At 52.1% G+C, this 19,214-nt stretch overlaps 1 protein-coding gene across 4 annotated transcripts in view; it reads right to left on the reverse strand.

Moving 5' to 3' along the window:
• Positions 1 to 13,924: 13,924 nt before the first annotated feature.
• The window catches only part of BLM (BLM RecQ like helicase), a 106,702-nt gene continuing 101,412 nt past the window's right edge, over positions 13,925 to 19,214 (reverse strand). For 3 of the 4 annotated variants that reach the window (XM_021940871.2, XM_021940872.2, XM_009210948.3), the window contains 2 exons: positions 18,369 to 18,570; positions 13,928 to 14,281 (listed from right to left, as the gene is read on the reverse strand). In XM_021940871.2, the coding sequence (XP_021796563.1) occupies positions 14,104 to 14,281; positions 18,369 to 18,570 (380 nt within the window). In that variant the 3' untranslated portion in view covers positions 13,928 to 14,103. Of the gene's footprint in view, positions 14,282 to 18,368; positions 18,571 to 19,214 lie in introns of all 4 variants that reach the window. The other variant, XM_009210947.4, reaches the window with a different exon arrangement.

Here is a 19,214-nt window from a genome sequence, read left to right on the forward strand (position 1 = left end):
AAGTCGGGAGGGTGGTCACCTGCTGTCGGCCCCATCTGAAATGGAGGTGGAGTCCTCCTCAGTTGCTGAGGTGGGGGCCAAGGGCCGGGTTTAGGGGTTTAGGCTAACAAGACCTGGGCCATTTAACACCGGGCGCACAGGTCTGGGCGAGAGCGCAAGTCCTAAAAGCCTTGGACATAGATAATTTCTGACCACTTTCCGAGCCTCTGGCAGAAATTAGAGAGATCTAATTAAAATGTTGCGGTCTAAAGTGCCTTCAGGCGGCCGTTGAGACTGGTTGTCAGTCTCAATGTTGAGACTGGCCACGCCACAGTGGAGAGTAAAATCAATCGCTTTCATTTAAGATCTTGCTGTAATTGTAAAGTTTTGAGATTAGTTAGAAGACACCCTAAAGGGGTGTCTCTAGGTATTTTGGATTGGGGATTTCCCATTGCCTTTCTCTCACCCATAGGCGGAAACCGAACTCTACCTGGCTACAAAGCGTCCTCTGGAGCCACTAGAGACCGGGAGGCTCCTGGAGCCAGAATGGAGATTACCTCCAGGCGGACGTCTCCGTCCTGGACGGGTCTCACATGGACTGGAATGGAGTTCCTTTGGGCAGACGTCTCTACCTTTGGGAACTCTCCTGTGGGTCACCTGGTGACCAAAAAACCTTGGGCCTGCGCAGGACTTCTGGCCAAGGAGTATGAGAGGGAGGCAAGAGATACTCACCCCTAGGAGACTTGGAGGTGTGGAAAGCGATGTCTAGGTCCTGGTCTGTCCGCGGCGTGAAGGAGGAGGCTCCTCGGACCTTAGGGGGCCCTGAGGAGGGGTCTCCTCCCGGGTTTTTGGCATGCCACAGTGGAGAGGAAAATTAGCCGCTTTCGTTTTAAATCTTGAGCTAGATGTAAGGCTTCCAAGTTTTGGAGGAGACACCCTAAAGGGGTGTTCGTAGGGATTTTCAATTGTGAGGTTCCTATTGTTTAACCACCAGAAATGGAAACCGACCTCATGCAGTGGCAAAGCGTCCTTTGCCGCTGCTGGGGACCGGGGGCTCCTGGAGCCACTAACGGAGAATTGAGGAACTTCAAGACGGACGTCTCAGGGTTGAAGGCCTCACTGCGCCACAGGGTGGCTACGTCGTTGGGCGTACGTACGACTCTAGGCCAAGGACACGGAAACGGACGAAGATGGTTAACAAAGGGGAATACTCACCGAAGAAGAAATTCTGAGAGCGGCACCAGTGGAAAGCTGGAACACTTGTTTGGTGTTCGTGGCTGGTTGGGTTGAGAGCCGGTTCGCTGTGGAGGAGGTTCGTTAGACCATTAGGGGATGTTGAGGAAGGGTCTCCTCCTGGGTCGGGTTTCTGCACCAACTTCATCACCTTCCTCCATCTTGTCCTTTCTCCTTCCTCCATCTTGTCCTTTCACCTTCCTCCATCTTGTCCTTTCTCCTTCACCCAAACAGTATGAGGAACCCATTCCCATTTCCGGGCCTCACAGAAGAAATGGTTGTGGCCTTCCCATGGGAACTTTGGTCTTGAACCTCATGGAGGGAGGGTGGCCAGACCAAGAGCTCACTGCCAATCCCAGCCCTCCCAGGAGCAGTGACCCCCCGCCTCCCCTCGTCCCTGCCCCACCCCCATCCACGCACTGTCAGGGCAGCCGTGTCCAAGCAGAGCTGAGCCCAGTGTGAGTGTGAGCCGAGCAGTGGGTGGAGAGGTCCAGGTAAGGAAACAGCATCAGAAAAGGTGGGGAGGCTGGGATTAGGTTGGGTCAGGTCTTCCTGGGAGGATCCCACATCCATCTGGGGAAGAAGCTACAGGCTACTTGGGCCATGACTAGTAGCAAAGCTTGGCCCTCTGACCAGGACCCTGGGCCGGGACCCCGGAGGGCAGTTGGGCCAGGATGTCCTGCTGGGGTGCCTTGGGTGTCATCAGTCCCTGGCCCTGTTCTCATCTTGCCCCACTTTGCAGTAACCTGGCGGGACCAGCCTGGTGAACGTCAGGCAGATCCTCTTTTACTTGTTTCATGACCTTGGTGATTCAGCTGCTTTGGCTGTGAAAAGGGAAAAATTATTGGACCTCCCCAACCCCCTATGGTTGTGAGGATGAATTCATGTGAAGAGCTGAGCTGAGGTACAAGAATCGCAGGCTGGGCATGGTGGCTCACACCTGTAATCCCAGCACTTTGGGAGGCCTAGTTGGGTGGATTATTTGAGGCCAGGAGTACAAAACCAGCCTGGCCAACATGGTGAAACCCCACGTCTACTAAAAATACAAAAATTAGCCAGGCATGATGTCGTGCACCTGTAATCCCAGCTACTTGGGAGGCTGAGGCAGGAGAATCACTTGAACCCGAGAGGCAGAGGTTGTAGTGAGCTGAGATCATGCCACTGCACTCCAGCCTGGGGCGACAGACAGAGCGAGACTCCATCTCAAATAATAATAATAATCACTTGAACCCAGAAGGCAGAGCCTGGCGCACACTAAGCATAGGAGCTCAGGAACTGCGAGGGAGCTCAAAATAGATCTATGACACAAGGTGGCAAAGATTGTATTGGAATTTTTCGGTGAGGATATGGGAAAAAGGACTCTCACTGTTCACCACAGAACTGCAATTTAATTTCTGTCTGGGACGTTTCTGCTCTTTCCTTGCTAAATTTCCCCCCTTCCTCCTTTCCCACCTCCCACCCGGCCCCAACTTCCCCTCTATTGTCCAGCCCCAGCCTTCTGCTGGCACAGCCCTGACCAAAAGCGGGGTGTGGGGGGGTGCCCACAGCAGCCCCCAAGTGTCCCCAGGGAGCGTGAATCATGACAAGGGCTACAGCTTGCCAGGCTCCCAATGTGCACAAAGCATGTTTGTACACTGCAGACTCTGCATCCCTGTGGCAGGGACTGTCACCACTCCCTTGGACCCAGGAGCCCCCAGGAGGAAGCGCTGGTGCGAGGTGTCAATGTGGCTACCCAGCGCCCGCTGCTTCTGAAGCTGACCTCAAATGAGTCGCCCATATCCATGGCTTCTGGGCTCTTCACAGCAACCGTGGAGGAAGGTGGGCTAGGTGACTGCTACCTATTTTCCCTGGAATCCCATTTCTCAGGTGAGAGAGAGAAGCTCAGAGAGGCCAAGGGCTCGGGGCAGCCGTGGTGCCGCCTCTGGCCGTTTGGTCTGAACTGCCCCGTGGGCTGCACACAGGTCCCATGTCCTGTGTCCTGTCCCCTGCAGACCTACCGCCTCCTGAACCCCTTGCTGTTTGTGATGACACAGAGCCACTCTGTGTCCTAAGTCACAGGCAGCCTGTCATCGTGGCTAACTGGAATGATGCTTGCTCGCCAGGGGTTCACACTTCTGAGTGTGCGCTGCCGTCCGATTTTGTTGTTTTCTCCTGGCTTTGGAGAGGGCTTGGCTCTCAGCAAAGGAGACGCGGAGTGAGCCACTCCCATCTTTGCCCCGGGGTTTTGATGCCTGGGGATGCCCAGGGTGTCCCTGGGAGTGTCTGTGCTGTTCAGGGCACCTGCTGAGGCCTGCATCAGCTTTCCTGAGGCAGAATCTTACACCTTTTGGGGGTTGCTGGCTCCTTTGACAACCTGAGAAAAATTGTGATCCCTTTCCCAGAAATCTGCAAAGACACACAAGAATAATACATGCCCTTGAGGGATTTAAATACCCTCTGACACCTATTTCAGGATTTTCCAGGCGTTCCTAGAGCTTGGATTGAGACCTATATTATGGGGTGCTGTCTGCCTGTTCTGCAATTTCCAGAGCTCCAAAATGTGGATGCTTACATTATGTTTGGATAGCTGGGTGTAGCCATGCCTGAAGGAGACTTCTTTTTGGAGGACTGATTCCATAAAAGGATTAGGTTGGCCGGGTGCGGTGGCTCAAGCCTGTAATCCCAGCATGGAAGGCGAGGCAGGATGAATCCTAAAGAATCAGAGAATGAGGAATATCCACCAGCTGCTGGTAAACCCATCCTATAAAAATAAAACAACCAGGCAGTGGCCAGGTACCTATAGTCCAACTAGGGAAACTAAAGACAGAGGCTAGTGAACCGGGCGGGCTTTACGGTGAGCTGAGATCCAGCCCACTGCACTCCAGCCTGGGCAGCAGAAGCGAGACAAATCTCAAAAAAAAAAAGAATTAGAGTTGGGAATTAAGCTGAAACCTAGTAAATAATCTGTTTATCCACCAATCAACTTCTGCTGGTAGATCACGGCCAGGCATGCAGTGTGGGTCTACATGTTATGCTGTGGCTTCGCAGAGGCCAGGCACTCTGTTGGCATGGAGGCTGAGGCAGGCATTATCCCTGTGATCCCTCCCTGTCCCAATCCCGACCCTATACAAAGAGACCAGAATTAATTAGGAGGAAAAACTATAAGGAAAGGATACAAACCAATACAAGAAAAGTCAAGAAAAGGTTTTATGAAAACAGGAAAGAAATAGCTAAAACACTTCATTCTAACCCCTAGGGCAAGGGCAGGAGTAGGTGCAGGAGGTGTGGAGTATGTGCTTGAGAGCGTTTGCTCATGTTGACTGGGCACTGACCTTTGATCAGCGCGTGTAAGGAGTTCTCTGAAGAGGGCAAATAATTTTTTTGAGATAGAGTCTCACTCATGCATGTTTGGGCTGAGAGTTAGTTGTCGTGAAACCAAAGCGGCATAGCGGGGTTCGAGCGGTTTCATTTTGCCCGCGCCAGATCTTATCGCGGTGAAACGGGATACGAGACGCCACCGCTCTGGCTGATTTTGCTGTGCTTTTGGTGGGGACGGGTTTCTGCATCGGCCGGAACAGTTGGGGATAGCATCAGGCGGATCTCGCTAACCTTACCCAAAATCTAAGGATAAGCGTCAGCTCCTGGCAATACAGGAAGACAGATCCTCGCTCTGTCCCTTAGGCTGGAGTGCAGTGGCTGGATCTCTACTCCTGCAAACTCCGCCTCCAGGTTCACTTCATTCTCACCACCTCGGCGCCGAGGGTAGCTAGGACTACGGAATTACCCTACCCTCGCCCACGGCTAGTTTTTGTATTTTTTTAAGTAGAGATGGGTTTCCTGCATGTTAGCCAGGATGGTCGATCCCCGACCTGTGATCCGCCCGTCTCGGCCTCCACAGTGCTGGGATTACCTGGGCTTGACTACCCGGCGCCCAGCCCACAATGGTGTTGGTGCCTTGCGGGGTCGTGTTGTTGACCGGGTTTTCGTGTGTGCCTTCACTGAATAAAAGCAAGCAGCTCCAGCTTCTTAGGGCTGCTCTCTAGCCACTAGAGCCAGGCAGTCACCTAGCTGCTCTTACACTGCATACCTGTGTCTGAGTACTCATTTCATTAATTTCCCAGGGTCTGTGGGACAGATCTGGCACGACCCTACAGTATAGTGCTATTATGAGCTCCCTGAGGCACAGAGAAGTTAAATAACTTGCTCAAGGGCTCAAGGTCACACAGCAGGTGGTGAAAGTGGCCTTTGACCCCAAGCAATCTGACTCTGGGGCCATTCGATAGTCTAAGAAATTGGAGGCCCAGGCCGGGTGCGGTGGCTCAAGCTTGTAATCCCAGCACTTTGGGAGGCCGAGACGGGTGGATCACGAGGTTGGGAGATCGAGACCATCCTGGCTAACCCGGTGAAACCCCGTCTCTACTAAAAAATATAAAAAACTAGCCGGGCGAGGTGGCAGGTGCCTGTAGTCCCAGCTACTCGGGAGGCTGAGGCAGGAGAATGGCGTAAACCCCGGAGGCGGAGCTTGTAGTGAGCCGAGATCCGGCCACTGCACTCCAGCCTGGGCGACAGAGCGAGACCCTGTCTCAAAAAAAAAAAAAAAGAAAAAGAAAAAAAGAAAAAATAGAATAGAATAGAATAGAATTAAAAAAAAGAATAGAAAAGAAATTGGTTGAGTGTCCCCCATCCTGTTCTGGGACTTGAGTCTATTTCCCGCTGAGGCCATTGGATCCTGCTGGGGCCCAGGCAAGAAGAGCGGGCTCTGAGCAAACCCTGCAATTGAATTTTTCTAGAAAGCCTTCATCACATGTTGGAGTCTAAGGTCCCTATCTAGGAGTTCTCAACAGACCGTATCTTGAAGTGGCATTTGCCTGGCCCGGCAGGGAGACAGGACTCTGTTCTCAGACAGATTTGGGTGGTAACGTGACCTCATTTGACTCCCAGGCTGGCAGGGCCTGGGAAATGTCAGTTTACGCTTGTTTCCAGAGTTTTAAAGGAGGTTTCCTTTGCCTCTCGTATACTGCAAAATGCCTGCTGGGAGTGGTGCTTTTGCTTCTTGCTTCCTGGTTGCTGAGTCTCCCTTTAAGTTCCGAGTCTCTCTCTAAGAGGCCCTTTGGTGTGGGAAGGGGCTTAGAACCCTGGCTTTGTCATGAGTCCCTTTCCTGAAAATGGCTCCCGTGCAAGGCTGTTCCACTTCTACATTCTCAAACACCCTCCTGCCCACGGATCCCCAGCCCACCCCAACAGGCCTGTCCAACTTGAGGATGGCGGTGACAGCCATCATGGAGTCTGATGCCCTCACATTTTTTTTTTTTTTTTTTTTGAGACAGAGTCTCGCTCTGCCGCCCAGGCTGGAGTGCAGTGGCCGGATCTCAGCTCACTGCAAGCTCCGCCTCCCGGGTTCACGCCATTCTCCTGCCTCAGCCTCCCGAGTAACTGGGACTACAGGCGCCCGCCACCTCGCCTGGCTAGTTTTTGTATTTTTTAGTAGAGACGGGGTTTCACCGTGTTAGCCAGGATGGTCTCGATCTCCTGACTTCGTGATCCATCCGTCTCGGCCTCCAAAAGTGCTGGGATTACAGGCTTGAGCCACCGCGCCCGACCTTTCTTTTTTTTTTTTTTTGAGAGAGGGTCTCACTCTGTTGCCCAGGCTGACGTACAGTAGTATGGTCATGGCTCACGGCTCACAGCAGTCTCAACTTCCCAGGCTCAAGAGATCCTCCTGCCTCAGCTTCTTGAATAGCTGTGACTACAGGAGCACACCACCAGCCGGGCTAATTTTTTAATTTTTTTGTAGAGACGGGGGTCTTGCTATGTTGCCCAGGCTGGTGTCGGACTCCTAGGCTCAGGTGATCCTCCCACCTTGGCCTCCCAAAGTGCTGGGATTACAGGTGTGAGCCACTGCACCCTACTCCCTCACTCTTGCAGATGGGAAACCAAGGATGAAGGAGAGGAGAATCCCTTGCCCAAGACCTCAGAGCTAAAATTCCCAGCAGCTGCAGTTTGTATTCACCTGGGGCTGGCAGCGTCGGGACCACCAGGAGGCCAGGTGGAAATGCTCACCCTTGGGGTGCACCAAGGTGCACTTGCTGCATTGGAAGCCGTGCCACAACCAGCCCTCCAGGTGACCGAGGCTAACACAAGTTTGAGAACTACTGCCCTGGCCCTTGCTTTCTCAGCTGGGACTGAAGTTCTGCACAGGTAGGACCCAGTGACAAAGTTTTACCTCCCAACTGCTCCATGCACCTTGGTCCCCACAAAAGCCTTCCTCACACACAAGTAAACTCTGGAAGCGCAGGATAGGAAAGAGAGCTAGAAGCAGACACTGTAGTTATGAAAATCTTCACATGATAGACAATGCAGCTCAAAGTGAAGAAACTGGCTTGCTCTTTCAGCACAAATAAGACGCCAACTGGCCAAAAACATTAGTACACAAGCAAAAGAAAACCTAGGCCAGGCACGGGGGCTCATGCCTGTAATCCCAGCACTTTGGGAGGCCGAGGTGGGTGGATCACCTGAGGTCAGGAGTTCAAGACCAGCCTGTCCAACATGGTGAAAACCCATCTCTACTAAAAATACAAAAAATTAACTGGGTGTGGCGGTGGGCACCTGTAATCCCAGCTACTCGGGAGGCTGAGACAGGAGAATTGCTTGAACCCAGGAGGCAGAGGTTGCAGTGAGCCGAGATCGCGCCATCGCACTCCAGCCTGGGTAACAGAGCAAGACTCTGTCTCAAACAATAACAACAACAACAATAAAAATAAAAAACAGAAGAGAAAAGAAAACCTAGGCCGGGCACAGTGACTTATGTCTGCAATCCCAGCATTTTGGGAGGCCGAGGCAGGCGGATCACCTGAGGTCAGGAGATCGAGACCATCCTGGCTAACACAGTGAAACCCCGCCTCTAAAAAAAAAAAAAAAAAAAAGAAGAAAATCTAAGTGAAAACTGAAGCCAGCTGGAAAGCAGCTTCTACTTATCCAGATGAAGCCAGCAGAAGTAACAAGGGAGCCTTCGATGACCTGGGACACCGTTCCCACTGGCCTGGTGCTGGCCGGGGGGCTGCAGGATTTTAAGGCCCTGCCGGCCTGAGGCCCCGTCTCCTCCTTGTATCTTATCCTCCCATGAGAAGGCAGTGAGACAGATGTCTTCACAGCGCCCCTGCGCCCACTCACCCACCCATCCGCTCATCTATCCATCCAACAAGCTGTTTTTAGGCACCTGCTGTGTGCCAAGTCCCTGGGGCTGGAACCCAGATGTGGGACAAAGGTACAGACCCTAAGCTGAGGCCTGTGGAGAGAGTGGCAGGCCCTATGGGGCAGGGGTCCTGGCAGGTGTGCTGGGGTCACCCCCATTGTGCCCACTTGCTGGGCTGAAGCTCATACAGGCAGGTGGCCCAGCCCAGGCTGCGCATGTCCTCACAGTGAGGTGGTGGCCAGGCTGGCACAGGGCGCTTTCTGCTCAGGAAGGGGGTCCCGCCGGTGGGCGCTGTGTCCTTTCTGCTCTTCCTAGGTGAGGAGGGGACCACAAAGGAGAGCACAGGGTGACTTCAGCGAGGGTGGCTGGACACTGGGATGGTCAGCCTGGAGGTCACTTGGCTGCTTCAGCCCCCTGGGCACCCTCCCCCACTCCCACTGGCCCAGGTGCCCTGGGGTCTTCACCCCCACCCCCACACACTACAACACTGCTCTCTCCTCTCCCTGGGGCGCTTCACTCCCTGTCTGTGCCCTGGTTGAAGGCTGAACCACGCCTGGAGCGCTGCTCTGGCCAAGAAATGTTTGTGGAATATCTGACCAAAAGGATGCCACAGCAGCCCTGGAGGTCAGGACCAAGTGGCATGTTTATGGTGCAGATGAGACACTGGGACTCAGAGAGGCCACAGAACTTGCCAAGGGCACTCGGTGGCTGAGGAAGGGGCCGGGTCCCTCCCACTCCAGACTGGCTCTCATTTGGGTGCAAGGGACCTGTGGTGACGATGGCTGCACAGGTCTCTGTCCTCATATTAACATCCAGCCTTGCAGATGGGTGTCTGTGGTGGGGCTGGCATGGGCAGACCTCCGATCTCCCTGGTGCTAACTGCTGAGTTCATCTCTGGGGTTAGCAGGGTTAACTGCGTCCCCGTCACAACGTCTCAATGCTCCCACAGCTGTGGGGGCCACAGTGGAAGGGGCCATCCCTTTCTGAGCCCAAGCAGGGCTCTGGGCAGAAGTCCCAGTGTCTCAGTGTCTCTGATGTCCTTCCTTCCAGGCGGGGCTTTCAGGTCTGGTAGTGGTGGCTCTTCAGACCCTTACTCCACGTCAGCAGTTCCCGGGACACCATTGCCACCTCCTACCCTAAGGGTCCCTGCTCCAGGTTCTATCCCACTGAGGAGAGTCTTCCCTGCAGGAAGCAGGGACCTGAGCTCTCTGCTCCACTCCTGGCCCAGGCATAATGCCAGGGCCTGACCTTCATGGGGCCTTGTGGCTCCTGGCAGGGATTGAGTAGATGGGGCCGGGACAGGCAGACGCCTGTGGCCTGTGTGTGTGGCAGGCCCTGTGTGTGGGACCCATGGGGACAGACAGGCTCTCTGGGGTGAACTCCCACATCCTGAATAGACCCGAGCCTAGACACCATCAGAGTGCCATCCCGGCACCTTCTCAGGGTTCCCCGAACCCTCTGGGGGCTGTGGAACCACACAGTTGAGCTGTGATGATGCCAGAACCCCAAACTTCACCTTGGTTAGCTGCAGGGACCAGCCTCGGACCTGTTCCGGGACGCCTCGCCGTGACTGGGGCTTTCTGGACTCTACTTCTGGCTTCTGTCTACCTTGTCCTATCCTTCCCAGTGGTGACCCTGTGGGGGAGGGTCCACAGCCCACCCCAACCAGGGAGGGTTTTCTCCCTTCCTCCTTCCTCTCCTGCCAACAGGGAGCGTGGGCCAGCCGAGGAGCCTTTCCGGGGTGGGAGGAACAGCAGCGTGAGTGCATTTTGGAAAGCAGGAGCCTTCTGCAGGCTGAGGGGCTTGTCCCCAAAGTCCTGGGTCTGCCCTGCACAGCTGCAGAGTTGAGCCCCTGCTTACTAGTGGTTGCTGCACTCATGAACTGGAGCACCTAGCAGGCTCTGGGCCAGGCTCGGGTCCCCTGGGTGTGCCCACCAGCTGGCTTCTCTGAGCCCTGGCTTTGAGGCCACACGGGGCTGTGGCAGCTGCACTGAGGGAGAAGTGGCTGCTGGAGCCACTGGGGATTTCACTCCAGCTGCTACAGAAGACCCATCAGCCATGTCTCTGCCCAGAGGCCTCTGCCAGCAGGGGGTCCCAGGCTGGGGGAGGTTGACAGCTGCTGCCTGCTGCTCCCCACCCAGGCAACAGCTCTGAGCCACAGAGAGAGACGGGCTGGGACTCTGGGAGCCTCCAAAGGACAGGGTGGGCCTCGGGGCCTCAGAGCAGTTCCAGACGGCTGCAGGAGTGGGAGAAGCAGCAGTTTCTCAAGAAGAACGAGAGGGCCTGGACCACAGCCTCCGCTTCCTCTTCTGGAGAAAAGCCGCAGCTGAGCGATGCTGGCTGATAATTGTGCAGCCTCTGTGCCTGGAGCCTGCAGCAGAGGCCAGGAGTTTCGAACAGGTGACAGCAGGTGGCCCCTGAGGCTCTGGCTGGAAAGTGGGGTTGGGAGAGGAGGTTGGATAGTTCAGGGAAAGAGCTTAGATTCTTGATGCCAGTGAACTTGTCTGAACTGGAGCACTTCTGAGAATGAAAGTGAGCTGTGTTAATTATCACACAGGGACAACGGATGTAAACTGGGACTCTTCAGGGCACATCGAGATGTGTATTACCCTACTTACTACCACTTCCTAGCTGCGTGGATTTGGGCAAGTTACATAACCTCTCTGAATTCTGGTTTCTGCATAAAAAAGGCCAACATCATGTGCCTGCCTCCCAGGGCTGCGGGAGGGATGGAAGAAGTGAATTACCTGAGTTCCCGAAACAGCCCTTGGCACAGTGCCGGTGGGGTGGGGGGCTCTCCATGCTTGTTCTTTTCCTCTGAGAGTGTTGGTTCTGTCCCTGGAGGTGAGCAAGGGCCTGCCGGCCAGCGTTCTGCAGTGTGAGGGCCTCAGCAGGGCGTATGTGCAGCTGCAGAGCCAGATTCCAGTCCTGCCTGTGCCCTTCAGAAGGGTGACAAGTGAGTGTGGGAGAGTCGGGCCTTCCTGTACCTAGGGAAGGATGGGCCCGTGATGGGTCCCAGGCTGGCACTCCCTGGTGGACTTGTGCCCTCTCCTATCCCAGGTGGTGGCAATTTGTGCCCATGGAGGGGCACCAGCAGGGCCCAGCCCAGAGAAGCTTTGCTGTCACCGTGGACCTGTCTTTGGCTTCAAGGCTTTGGCATTGGTTCAGAGAAAGTTTGCCTGCTTCTGCCCTCCTGGGGTTGCGCTGGGTGAATGCAGAGCCTTCCCTGGGGGTCTGGGAGGGCTGGAAGATGAGCTGGAGGAAGGAGGCTGCTTGCATTTTCTGTGCCTGTTCCCGGGTCCTGAGAAACTGAGCAGAGTCTGTTCCAACCCAGAATGTTTTCAAGAGTTGGGTGTGGGGTCTGGCTCTGCCACTTGTGGTCATTTGAGCTTAGGCAAATCAGAGGTCTCTAAGCCTCAGGTTCCTTGCTGGGAGGCAGGGGCGAGCCACCCTGTCATCTTCCCAGGACATGGGGAAGGGCTGTAGGTAGTGTGGGCCCCACATGGCCTCTGTTCTCCACCTTCAGGCCCTGCACATGTTATTTTCATGTGTTCCCCCACAGCCCTGGGAGCCCCTGGAGGCACAGCCTGCGACCCTGAGGGATAAGCTCCATCTCCAGAAGGAACGAGTGGATGAGGTCAGAGCCCAGCAGTGACCTGTCTGTGCTGGGGTCCATCCCCACCAACAAGGCCAGAGCTGCTGCAGCAGGTGGAACGGACATGCCTCCTGCCAGATGCGCTGGCTGGATCAGCAACTCTCCAAGGTGGCCTCATGCTGTGGACATTACCCCAGGTGCCTCAACTTCTGGCTACTTTGTCTCCTTTCCACTCCTCATCCCCAGAGAAGGTTCTTCTGGCTAGAAGGATGGCCTCTGAAAATGTCAGATCCGGAAGGCATTCGTGCTAATGGTGCTCAGCCCTCAGCAAAGTCGCCTGGCCAGTCAACCCCATTAAATGAGGAGCCAAAAGCCCACAGGCCGCAGTTGGGGCTCACAGACAGCCCAGGAGGCAGGAAGTTGGTGTGCTACCACAAGGGTGGGTCCTCAGGGTGGGTGCAGGGTCCCTCTCAGGATTGAGTCACCAGGCGGAGGCCACATGGCTTCCAATCAACCCCTTCTTCACACCTTTGGCTTTGGCATAGGCAGGGTCTTCCCGGCTATACCCTCCTGAGTGAGGTCACAGGTAACACCACACAAAGGGCAGGCCAAGGTGTGTGTTTCACGACTTATGCCACTTCCTCGCTGTGTGGGACCCAAAGGTGACCTAGAGCTGAGAAACCCATGTCTGCAAAAACGGGGCCACTGGAGTTGAGGCAAGAGAGGCCAAAATCCTACCTAGGATGCTGGGGCCAATCAGCCCATTATGGAGCATCCTGAAAAGCGAGGCCACCACGATACCAAAGGACTAGAGGAACTGCCACACACGCCACCCAAACAACCTGCCAACCTTTCTTGCTGACCCCAAATACTGGGATATTATCCAGTGTAAATTTGTAGGCAAAAGAATGAACTCGCCGGGCGCGGTGGCTCAAGCCTGTAATCCCAGCACTATGGGAGGCTGAGACGGGCGGATCACAAGGTCAGGAGATCGAGACCATCCTGGCTGACACGGTGAAACCCCGTCTCTACTAAAAAATACAAAAAACTAGCCGGGCGAGGTGGCGGGCGCCTGTGGTCCCAGCTACTCCGGAGGCTGAGGCAGGAGAATGGCGTAAACCCGGGAGGCGGAGCTTGCAGTGAGCTGAGATCCGGCCACTGCACTCCAGCCTGGGCGACAGAGCCAGACTCAGTCTCAAAAAAAAAAAAAAAAAAAAAAGAATGAACTCACGTGGTTTTATCATATTTTTATTCGGGGAGATTGACCATTTTCACGTATTTGCAGAGCATGTGTATTTCTTTCCTTTTTTTTTTTTTTTTTTTTTTGGGACGGAGTCTCACTCTGTTGCCCAGGCTGGACTGCAACGGCATGATCTTGGCTCACTGCAATCTCTGCCTCCCGGGTTCGAGCGATTCTCCTGCCTCAGCCTCCCGAGTAGCTGGGACTACAGTCGTGTCTGTACACCACACCTGGCTAATTTTTGTATTTTTAATAGAGACGGGGTTTCACCATGTTGGTCAGGCTAGTCTCGAACTCCTGACCTCATGATCCATCTGCCTCGGCCTTCCAAAGTGCTGGGATAACAGGCGTGAGCCACGGCACCCAGCCGTGGGCATGTGTATTTCTTCTTCTGAGACTAGCCTGTTCACATCCTTGGTTCACCTGCCCACTGGGATGTTTCTGACTGGTTCACAGGTATTTGGTATATGATGGATACTAATCCTTTGTAATATATTTTCTCCTCTTTTCCCCGTCATTTGTCTTTTAATTTTGTTTGTGTTGTCTCATACAAAAAGCTTTAGTTTCACAAGGGCCCACATGTGGCTCTTCCTTTGGCTTCTGGGTTTCGTGTTATGCTCAGAATCTCTTGCACTGAGATGATTCAGCTGCTGCCTCAGACGTTCTGAGAAACAACGGCCACAACACTTGCAGCGGCAGCAAAACATGCTTATTCAAAAGAAAATGTTTATTTTAAAAAGAACTATCACCCCCAGCATTTATTTAAATATTAATAGAGACGAGTAAAAATTTCAAATGGTATAAGAAGAATAACAGCTTTATAGTCACAGATGGTCAGATGCTGACAAACAAGAAGGAGGGTCTATGTACATTGAGATTCGGTTGTTATGAGAATGCATACGAAGGCTTAAGAAATGGCCTATTTATAGGCTTCGGTGGAGCCATAATCCCCAATTTTCTATTGGCTCCCGATGTCACTTGAGAAGTATGTGAGGCTGAACTGGATCCAATGATGCTGGAGGATTTCGTTTTGGAAGATATCTTTCTACATGTGGCAGACCCCCTGAAATGTGACAAAGAAAAAATCAAAATGTTAAATGGAACCAAAAGTGAATGACCTTCTTCCTCTCAACCTGCACAGAGCTACACTACGACTTTCCTGGGCCTAATGTGTCCTTGTGCATTTTCTGCCTATGAACCCCCTAGGTAAGGTAAGTTTCCTTTACTACTTAAGGAATAAAGGACTACTGCCCTTCATATAAATTTGTCCTGGATTTGTCCTTCTGAAATGTGAAGGACCGTTTCTTAATTTTCTGACTTGTGACCAACCCACCGCCCCTCTCTCCACCCACACCTTCGGCAGCCTACAACCAGAGCCCTACAACAAGAGGAGCTGAGGTTCACAAGCCCTCATCCATTCTGACCAAATAAAGGAAGTGAAACACCTTGCTGCAAGGCCTCAGCTCCCTGCTGACAGGCACCCCGGAACGACTGGATTTGTACAGTCCAGAGCAAGGCAGCTGTGGGGTGAGCACGTGTGGCGTGGAGCTGGGTGGCCAGGACTGGCAGAGCTGGGCGTCTTCCTGGCCAGCCCCAGGAAGCCCCAGGAGGGCTGCAGATGCAGCTTCCTGGGGAGGCTGAGCTGCCTTATCCAAGGGTGTGGCCTGTCTCTGTCAGGGCCGCATCTGCAGCTCCCTGGCTCACCTGCCTACACCCGGAGATCTGCCCGCTCGCCCTCCCACTCGCTGCCTTCTAAAGCCAAGGAAGAAGCCGCCACAGCCGATTCCAAAGTCCTTCCAGCATCTCACTTTCCTTGCAGACCTTAAGATAACAGCTCCCTTCCCACCCCTAAATGAAATAAAAAACAAAACCATGAGGCCGGCATGTTTACAGTGATGACTGTGGGCAGCAGTACCCACAGAAGCCTTTCCTGCTGCTTTTAACCAGGCTGATGTCAGGCCCAACATTAATTCCATGGCACCAGGGCATGCAAGCAGCCTCCCGTCTGAATTGAGGGTATAGGGCCACAGCCTGTGGGTAATGACGTTCTGGGGGAGCTCCATGACTTCAACTCTGGCTCCAGGGCAATTTTCCTGTAGAACTGGCAAAGATCTGCTAAACCGGCAGAGATGCAGCCTGAAGTTTCCCTATGCTGATTTCCTGCTGAGAAATTAAGCCCGGAGCGAAAACCTGCTGTTTATGTTGATTTACAGAATGAATCTGCCAACAGCAGCCTCCATTTCACCTGGGCCATCTATTTACTCCCGCTCAGAGAGCCCAGAACACAACTGGTTCATTGTATGTTGCTCTGAAGATGTAAAACTCTGAGGGTAGGGTGGGGAGGTGAGGTTGCTGGCAGAGAGCCACATTTATTCTTTCACTGCACAGGGACTCTCAATCCAGGGAGCAGACTGGGTTGGTGGAAAGGGGAGTGGAGCACAAAGAGGCTGCTCCAAAGGTAACACAAAGTCACACAGCGCACTGGCTTTAGCTGGTAGGGCTTAAAAAAGAATCCCATCTTGGCCAGACACAGTGGCTCACGCCTGTCATCCCAGCACTTTGGGAGGCTGAGGTGGGTGGATCACCTGAGGTCAGGAGTTTGAGACCAGCCTGGCCAACATGGTGAAACCCCATCTAAAAATACAAAAATTAGGCCGGGCACAGTGGCTCAAGCTTGTAATCCCAGCACTTTGGGAGACCGAGACGGGCGAATCACGAGGTCAGGAGATCGAGACCATCCTGGCTAACATGGTGAAACCCCGTCTCTACTAAAAAATACAAAAAAAAAGCTAGCCGGGCAAGGTGGCGGGCGCCCGTAGTCCCAGATACTCGGAGGCTGAGGCAGGAGAATGGCGTAAACCTGGGAGGCGGAGCTTGCAGTGAGCTGAGATCCGGCCACTGCACTCTAGCCTGGGCGACAGAGTGAGACTCCGTCTCAAAAAAAAAAAATAAAAAAAAAAATAAAAATAAAAATTAGCCTGGCATGGTGGCATGCACCTGTAATCCCAGCTACTTGGGAGGCTGAGGCAGGAGAATAGCTTGAACCCGGGAGGCAGAGGTTGCGGTGAGCTGAGACAGTGCCACTGCACTCCAGCCTGGGTGACAAGAGTGAAACTCTGTAACAACAACAACAACAACAACAAATAATCCCATCTTAAACACCCAGGCTCACTGAAAACAAGCATGGAAATTGGTACTGGCTTTTGCACGAGTGTGAGCTTTACTGCTTCTTATCAGTTTAGGTTCCAGGTGATGCTGCAAAGTGCTTCACTCTTACAAACAAAAGTTGTGAAAATTAAATAAGGGAGCCAATAGCAGTGAACACTGGAATACGGTTTGCTTTGTTCTAATACATAAAAATGAGATGGGAGACCATGTGTGTTTTTTAGGAGTCTCCACAGGCAACATGCAGAAGTGGACGTGCTCCGGGCAGGTGTGGGCAGGCCAGTGTCCGCTTCTATCTTTGAAATTGATACTAGGCAGGGTTGGCCTCCGATAAGCCCTCCCCAGGCCAGGCCTCAGCTTCCTCTTCAAAAACCCAGGGTGTTGAGCCAGATGCCTTTTAAGGTCTCTGGCTCTGTGTTACGGAGGAAATGAGTATTTCCCAAAGCGGAGGAATAAATGATGGAAATAAGAAAATGTCTTCACTTAAGAACATTTACTGATCGCTTGCGCACTCAAAGCCACAAAATTAAACTAACGTTTTCTAATGCCTTTAATTTCAGTACTCTGGCAGGAGAATTAGCACATACAAGATGTTTGTTTATGGACTTAACAAGAAAATGACAATTTGGTAATGTCTGCCTTCCTTTCTCTTCCCCCACTCAATTTTTGTTTTTTATTACCCAGAAGGACAAGAGGTAGAAAAACTGCAAAAGAAAACACAACAGCTTGCAAAGTTGACTGTGGGCTTTTTTTTGGTTTCTTTTTTCTGCAAGCAATTCTGTTACAATATGCAGTTACTTTGGGGTCACGTTCTCAAGACTGATGGAATGGTCTCCCTCCTGCCAGGCCTTACCTACTTGCCAGAAGGCAGAGGGTGCCCTGGCAGAAAACCGAAAAGGGGCTGTCGGAAACAATGCAATTATTTAGAAAGAAGGACACTGCCAAGATCATCACACAGATCAGACCGTGCTATCTTTGTTGTTCCCCTGGTGTGCAGAAAGCACCCAGAACAGACATGTCCCAGACGAGCGGCCCAGGCAAATGTGGGAAGGGGAAGACAGAAGCCATTTATGCAACCCTAAAGAGGCCTGGCTTGACTGAACTTTTGGTTTCTCTGTTGTGGCTTCTTCTCGCTACCCCTGCAAAGGCTGGGAGGTCGATTCTCCCAGGCGTTAATGAAAGGCAGGGAGTGTGCACGGCCTCAAGGTGGAGATCCATGGGATTCTGCAGCAATAAAAGCAGCAGAGCAAGTACTGACAGAATCGTAAAAGTCACGAGGACACAAAACCCTTTGTTATTTATTCAGCTGGTGTATGATTTATAGTATTTTAGGTGGAAAAGTCTCTTAAGAAGAGCCATCATTCCAAACAAGCAAACAAATATCTAAGGGAAGATCAACACGGAAGACATCTTTGCAAACAAGAAACATTAGTCAGGCCGAGTGTGGGGGCTCACGTCTGTAATGCAGCACTTTGGCGAGACCAAAGTGGGCTGATCACTTGAGCTCAGGAGTTTGAGACCTGCCTGGGCAACATGGGGAAACCCCATCTGTACAAAAAATACAAAAATTAGCCAGGAGTGATGGTATACACCTGGAGTCCCAGCTACTCAGGAGGCTGAGGTGGGAGGATCACTTGAGTACAGGAGGCAGAGGTTGCAGTGAGCCGAGATTGCGCCACTGCACTCTAGCCTGGGCAACAGAGCCGGACTCTGCCCCCGAATAAAAAAACAAAAAGAAAGAAAGAAAACTTTAGTCATAACTGTTAGTCAGTAGATGTTTTAAACATCTGAAGCAAATATTTTTTGTTGTTTCTTGAAGCAAATATTTTTGCTTTGGATCAAACCTTAATTGTCACTCTATTAACTGGGGAGGCAATATTTAATAATGGCTTATTTTAATAAATACTTCAAAGCAAGGCAGAGCTGTTACATTTTTGTCCTTTCTTCTCTTGTTCCCTATATTGCAAAGATGTCACAAAACCTACCCCTTTGCCTTGGAACCACTGGAAGCAGTTTTTCTCCTCTTAGGCCTTTGGGAGGCTGGCATCTTTTTCCTCTTCCTTTCATTTCTGGTTTTACTTGTAAAGTAGTGGGAAGATACAGATATTTCCTCGTTGAGCTCCTCAGCGGTACTTCTTCCGGGGCCTCTGCTGCCGGACAGGCTCATCCCTGGGGAACTGTCTTCAGCTACAAATGGAAAATGCAGATGTTTACCGGTGATGTCGCACTGGTCCACGTGTTTTTAGTCTATATGAAGGGACACACTGCAGGGGCCTGTTTTAGCAGATAACCTGGCTTCCTCCCTGCCATATGGATTCAACAATTCAGTAAGAACCAAACCTTTTTTGACTTCATAAAGCCCCAAAGTGTTCAATGGCAATTCATTTTTAACAAAAGAGAATCAGAATTCATTTAAAAAATGTGTGATACTCCTGAAGTTAACTAGAGACATGAGGCTTAGCTCATACTGTCGCGTACGGCCTGTATTCCTGTTGTTGATCGGGCAGTTAGTTCTGGTAGGCAATTCAAAAAATATCAAGTGCTATAAAGATGGCAGGCAATTTTACTTATTTTAAATGTGCTGACAAAATTAGCTCAATATAAGGGAAACAAACGGTTCTGTATCTCATCTTTGAACAATAGTTTCTTAGTAAATGAGCATAAGAAAATTCTAGACCCTATTTTACTCTTCACAGACAAAAAAACTTGTCTTTGCACAATGGTTGAACATGTCACATATTATGCGGGAGGTGGGACTGCATGAAAGCACACATTTGCAAAGAAGATGGTAATTTCCATAAGTATTTGCGTCCCAAGGCACCCAAAAAACA

Source organism: Papio anubis, chromosome 7 (assembly GCF_008728515.1).
Source record: "Papio anubis isolate 15944 chromosome 7, Panubis1.0, whole genome shotgun sequence".
NCBI classification, from domain to species: domain Eukaryota; kingdom Metazoa; phylum Chordata; class Mammalia; order Primates; family Cercopithecidae; genus Papio; species Papio anubis.